The sequence below is a fragment of the Olea europaea genome, chromosome 23 (assembly GCF_002742605.1).
Source record: "Olea europaea var. sylvestris chromosome 23, O_europaea_v1, whole genome shotgun sequence".
Taxonomy (NCBI): domain Eukaryota; kingdom Viridiplantae; phylum Streptophyta; class Magnoliopsida; order Lamiales; family Oleaceae; genus Olea; species Olea europaea.
This window is the reverse complement of record NC_036259.1, coordinates 3,913,946-3,920,065: the sequence shown is the minus strand read 5'-3', so window position 1 is coordinate 3,920,065 and position 6,120 is coordinate 3,913,946. Positions and strand designations below refer to the sequence as shown.

Sequence of the window (6,120 nt, the reverse complement as noted above, 5' to 3'; positions counted from 1 at the left end):
AGTATGGGTTTTCCATTCCAGGATTGGAGGATATGTTAGATATGCTTGGTGGTTCTAAGGTCTTCTCAAAAATAGATCTTCACATTGGTTATCACCAGATCCGTATTAAACTTGGGGATTAATGGAAGACTGCCTTCAAGAGTAAGGATGGACTTTACAAATGGTTAGTGATGCCATTTGGACTTTCAAATACTCCAAATACTTTCATGAGGATGATGAACCAGATTCTCTATCCTTTTTATCGGGTCTTTTGTTGTGGTGTACTTTGATGATATCCTTATTTACAACAACTGTAAGGAGGATCACCTAGTTCACTTGAGGCAAGTCCCGGAGGTTCTGAAGGAAAATCAGTTGTACATCAATTTGAAGAAGTTCACATTCTATACATCTAAACTATTGTTTTTAGGCTTTGTGGTAGGTGAAGATGGTCTGCATGTAGATGAAGAGAAGACAAAAGTAATTCGAGATTGGCCAACACCAAAGTCAGTTTCTGAAGTGAGGAGTTTTCATGGTTTGGTAACTTTCTACATACGATTCATCGGGCATTTCAGAACTATTGTGGCACCTCTCACAGAATGTTTGAAGAAAAGAAAGTTTAGCTGGGGAGAGGAACAAGATAAGAGCTTCGCCTTCATCAAAGAAAAGTTGTGCACAGCTCCAGTATTAGCTTTGCCAAGCTTCGAGAAGATTTTTGAGGTGGAGTGCGATGCTAGTGGTATTGGTATTAGGACTGTCCTTTTTCAAGAGAAAAGATCGATGGCTTTCTTTTTAGAAAAGTTAAGTGATGTCAGGCAGAAGTAAAGTACCTATAAGTAAGAATTCTATGCAGTTGTGAGGGTTTTGAAGCAATGGGAGCACTACCTGGTACAGAATGAGTTTGTGCTGTTCACCGATCACCAAGCCTTGAAATTCATTCATAGTAAAAAACACATTAGCAGGATACATGCTCAGTGGGTGACTTTCCTCCAGAAATTTCCTTTTGTGATTAAACGTAAATCTGGAAGTACAAATAGAGTTGCAAATGCATTGAGTTGGAGAGCTTCCTTATTAATCACATTATCATAGGAAATTGTTGGGTTTGAGTGTTTGAAATAACCGTATGCATATGATCCTGACTTTAAAGAGATTTGGAGCAAGTGCGTGAATCGGGAATCAATGGTGGGCTTTTATATTAGCGATGGATATTTGTTCAAAGGCAACCAACTTTGTATGCTTGTTTAATCTCTACGTGACAAATTGATTCAAGATCTGTATGGTGGAGGTCTAAGTGGACACTTGGGGCGTGACAAGATAATAACCAGTTTGGAAGCTCGGTATTATTGGCCACAGTTGAAGCAGAATGTTGGAATTATAGTAAAAAATTGTTATACTAGCCAGGTGTCATAGGGTCAAGTGCAGAATACTGGGTTGTACATGCCACTTTCTGTCCCTCAGGGCATATGGCGAGATCTGACTATGGATTTTGTTTTGGGATTACCTCGTACTCAACGAAGCGTAGATTCTATTTTTGTGGTGGTTGACAGATTCTCCAAAATTGTGCACTTCATAGCTTTTCGGAAGACTTCAGATGCATCACATATTGCCAAAATATTTTTCAAGGAGACTGTTAGATTGCATGGAGTTCTCAAGTCTATCACATCAGACCGGGATACAAAATTTTCAGGGCACTTTTGGATTACTTTGTGGAAGTTTTTTGGAACCAAATTGAATTGAAGAAGCACTGTTGAGTCCCCAAACTAATGGACAGAAAGAAGTTACTAACCATACCCTTGGAAACATGGTTTGAAGTGTTTGTGGAGATAAGCCTAAACAGTTAGACTTTGCACTACCTCAAGTGGAGTTTGCATACAACAACACAGTTCATGCTGCTACAAGCAGGTTTCCATTGCTGTATACAGAGGTGCCTTACTGTGTGGTGGATTTGGTGAAATTGTCTAAAGGTGATAATAAAAGTGTTGCTGCTGAACATCTGGCCGAGGAAATATCAGCAGTTCATGATGAGGTAAAATATAAATTAGAGAAAACTAATGCAAAGTATAAGGCAGCAGCAGATTCACATCAACGGGATAAAGAATTTCAAGAAGGGGACTCGATAATGGTGTTTTTGTGAAACAAGAGATTTCCTGTTGGTACTTACAATAAACTGAAACCAAGAAAGAATGGGCCTTTCAAAGTGCTTAAACGGATTAACAACAATGCTTACGTTATTGATTTTCCAGCTTCTATGGGTATTTCTCGTACGTTTAATGTGGTAGATTTGTATGAGTTTCATAAAGATGATAAGCCTTTGTATCCAGTTTATAACTTAGGATCGAGTTCTTCGAAGATGGAAGGGACTAATGTAAGACATAATGGGTATATTGAAAAAAGAATACTAGTAGAAGTAAAACATCATCTTAATTTTGGATCGGTCCTATAAGACTATTTTGGAATGAGAACGACGAGGGGAACAATACACACTGCTACATTATGATGTATCACGAATTTCGACCATTCGAGTTCGTTTAAGCCTCGAAAATTGATTTTTAAAGTTTTGGCGTTATTTTTGTCAATTCGTTTATTTTGGGTTTTTTGCTATTCTAGTTTGTTTAAACTTTGTTTTCAATACTCCTAGTTGTTTAAAACAACGTTTCCATGTAAATCTTTATGAATAAGGGGTTAGTTCTTTATTATTATTATTATTATTATTATTCATTAATAAAATTCGTGAAGTTCATTTGTCAAGTTTTTGGTGGATTCCAAATTTCGTGATCTCAAGATTTTTGCTTGAATTTCTTTCTTTCACTGATTCAATAATTTTCTTTTCTTCACCGTAAATGAATTTATACTCTATTTAAACATGATTTACTGATAAATTTGTTCAGTTTATTTGTCAAGTTTGAAAATTAAGTGTCTGACTTTTTGTTAATTTGAACAAATTTAGTATGAATTTATAACAATCATAAGCGTGCAAGCCTATTATCTTCAATTTATTATGAACTTAATATGATTATTTTCAACATATTATTTAGTATGCTTTTTATCAATTTATTATGAATTTGCGTGTATTTAAGAACTATTCTTTATAGTTTTTAAGTGAGAATAGATTTATATATAATTTTTTTCACATTTATAAGACTGCATGAAAGATAATGACTTTTAATGATTAAACGAGTTCATGAATTTACGTGATCTACTCATCATTTATTAAAACATAGCCTTACATTTTCATATGCAAAATTGTTGTCAATTTTAGTTTCGCAAGAGTACCTTAACAAGTAATAGTGGACCTAAGAGTCCAGATTATCGATCCCACAAAGACTATTTTCTAGCACTTAATTCAATTTTTCTTTAACTACTATTTGATGAAGATAAATTAAAAGTTATAGTGATTCGAGATTAAATCTTAATTCTAGACAATAAATAAATGCTCCCACAATTGTTTGTAAGATCAAACAATTAGAGGACATTAGGGCAGAATAACTTTGCCTATTGATTACCTTTATATATCAAATTAAGACTCAGTTCTAATGTAATGTTCGGTCGAATTCACCTACTGTATTTAATTTACCCCTCTTGAGTTCTCATTGAACTTATTCAACTAATTAAATTTCATATCTCTATGTAAATTCAACTTAGTTAAACAAGTTCTTTGTTCTAGGAATTCAATTATGACTACAATAACTAGTGTAGGCATTTCTACTCATTATACCAATATACTGGATTTTGCTATATGGTCTAAATCCTAAACTCATATCTCTATTCATAAAGGATCACTACACCAAAAATTGCTATTTGCAACGGTCGAAAAAAGTTGCCATTGACCTTTTGCAGCGTTCAGGCGTATGTTGCGGGCTTTGGTGTTGTCATGGAGCGGAAGGTTTTTGCAACGTGCATTGCGCGTTGTCTTAGGTTTTTCGTAACGTACATTGCACGTTGTCTTAAGGTTTTTTGCAACATGCGTTGTGCATTGCCTTAAGGTTTTTCGCAACATGCATTGTACGTTGCTTTAAGGTTTTTCGCAACGTGCATTGTGCATTGCCTTAAGGTTTTTCGCAACGTGCTTTGCGCGTTGCCTTAATGCTTTTCGCAACGTACGTCACGCGTTGCCTTAAGGTTTTTCGTAACGTGCTTTGCGCGTTGCTTAAGGTTTTTCGCAACATTCGCAGCACATTGTCGTTTCTTTAATTCTTTTTTCCCTTTTTTGCGCATGTTTAGACTTCCCTAATAGTAGTGATACCAATTGACATGACCCGTCCCAAATCACCCTAAAAGACCCGACACGTGTCGTGTGCCAATGGTAGATACTAGCTAAATGTCGTACCCACCATCAAGACAACCCTGACTTTACTGTGATATACTTTTATAAAAATTTTGACAGAGTTTCCTCTGAAATATGGACTAAACCAACTTGAAAATCAATAAAAATCTCATCAAAACATTTAAACCAAAAATCTCAAAAACCACCAATACCACCAATATTTTATCCATACACAATAAACATAAAACATGTACAATTACTTCTTCAAAACATAATAAAGACTCCAATACATAAAAAAAAAGGGCCCAAAAACCAACAAAAACAAATATGTCAAGAATACACACAATGAGTCAACTACAGGAATTACAATATTCCAGCAAAAGCATTGTCCATAAGGCATCCCGAATCAAGCTACTTACATAAATAAAGTCCAAGAAGGCACATGCATAAGAGAACTCAACTTCAAATTCTTCTCTTAGCTCCATATAATTGCAATAAAGAAAGAATATAGATTAGGTACATTAATTAATAAAATGCTAGGAAACTCACACAACATTAACAATGTGTCAATCATGTTCAGAATAAGCTTATCACACAACATTAAAAGTCTTTGCTCAGTTGAATAAGCAAAGATTCGAGAAATACCTTCGTCAAATGAGTCTAACACTACTCTTTGGCCAAGCAACAGTACTTCCCATGGCTTCACTAAGATCTCGAAATTCATCAGTAGGTCTATATTAGGTCAAATGACCCATATACACTTCCTCAACCCAAAACTTCCAACAATCTCGTCCAAGTGGCATGTGGTGTACCTTTGCGTTTGGGTCTGTTGATGCAATCTTCCCTTCTACTACGATTTCTTCCTCATCATATTGGTACCAATGCAATAATTGACACCTTGAATTTTCCAAATGTGTAGTCCCTCCCTGGATACCACTTCCTTGTTGGGACTACAAATTCACAATAAAATGAAAATATTCTTTTTAAAATTAGTACGCCATATAGTCTGAATTTATATTGAACAAACAATAAATAATATAAGATACATAACCTGAGGAGTAAAAGCACGTGAAGTCATGTCATCTACATTCTTATTTGGACTCTGTAAAATAATAAAAAAAATAAAAAGTTATTATACGTAGTTATGTAAAGCTATGTTATCATTTTATATAAAATGATAAAGTACATAACCTGAGATAACTTGAGGAGTGCTTCAACTTTTTCTTCTAGTGCTCGAACCCTTTTTGATTGCATTTGTAGTTGGCTTTCAAGTTCTCTCACTCGAGAATTACTTTGAATTTGTCCATCGACCTTTGATGGTATAACTCCAAATCCAAGTCCCCTTACTCTTCCATGACATTCAAGACCTAGAACTCGAGCAACAGCATCATCTCGAATTGCATCTTCGGCTGGTGTATCGGAAATAGATTGAGCACAATCTTCTATCTTTTTCTGCACTTATGCAAATTAATTTTGTATTAGCAAGTGATACACATAATAAGTTTAATTATTATTGACAGAATCCAGATATAACACACATACCAGAGTGTCGGCAACAGCTTCATTTATAGGTTTTCCATCCCTTCTCAGATGTCCATGAGTCTAGACTTTAGTTCTCAACCCTTTCGTGTCTGGAAACCTTTTTTTCTCCAGCACAAATCAAGTAATTAGATACACTAGTATTGGACATATGCAAAAAAACTTGATATAAACTAAAATGAATGAAGATAAATAAGAAAATCGTTACTGACACGTCCAAGTAAAGATAGTTTGAATGTGTACCAAATCGTGAGCCGTACGTTGATAACCCTTTCGACCCATAGTGTGTAGAAGCCTCTGATTAGTTCTCATTTTACTAAACTTGGCACTTTTTTCCTATT

At 35.0% G+C, this 6,120-nt stretch overlaps 1 protein-coding gene across 1 annotated transcript; it reads left to right on the top strand.

Annotated features, from left to right (window-relative positions):
• Positions 1 to 121: 121 nt before the first annotated feature.
• Positions 122 to 1,065, top strand: LOC111371936 (uncharacterized mitochondrial protein AtMg00860-like). The gene is made up of 3 exons (XM_022994084.1): positions 122 to 141; positions 225 to 721; positions 830 to 1,065. The coding sequence occupies exons 1-3, from the start codon at positions 122 to 124 to the stop codon at positions 1,063 to 1,065; spliced, it is 753 nt and encodes a 250-aa protein (XP_022849852.1).
• The last annotated feature ends 5,055 nt before the right edge of the window (positions 1,066 to 6,120 follow it).

Bases quoted from the DNA above. Each gene is read 5' to 3' on its own strand.
- LOC111371936 (XM_022994084.1), top strand. From the start codon at position 122: ATGGAAGACTGCCTTCAAGA. The intron at 142-224 runs GTAAGGATGGAC...ATGATGAACCAG, and splicing joins ATGGAAGACTGCCTTCAAGA to ATTCTCTATCCTTTTTATCG. The intron at 722-829 runs GTATTAGGACTG...AATTCTATGCAG, and splicing joins GTGCGATGCTAGTGGTATTG to TTGTGAGGGTTTTGAAGCAA.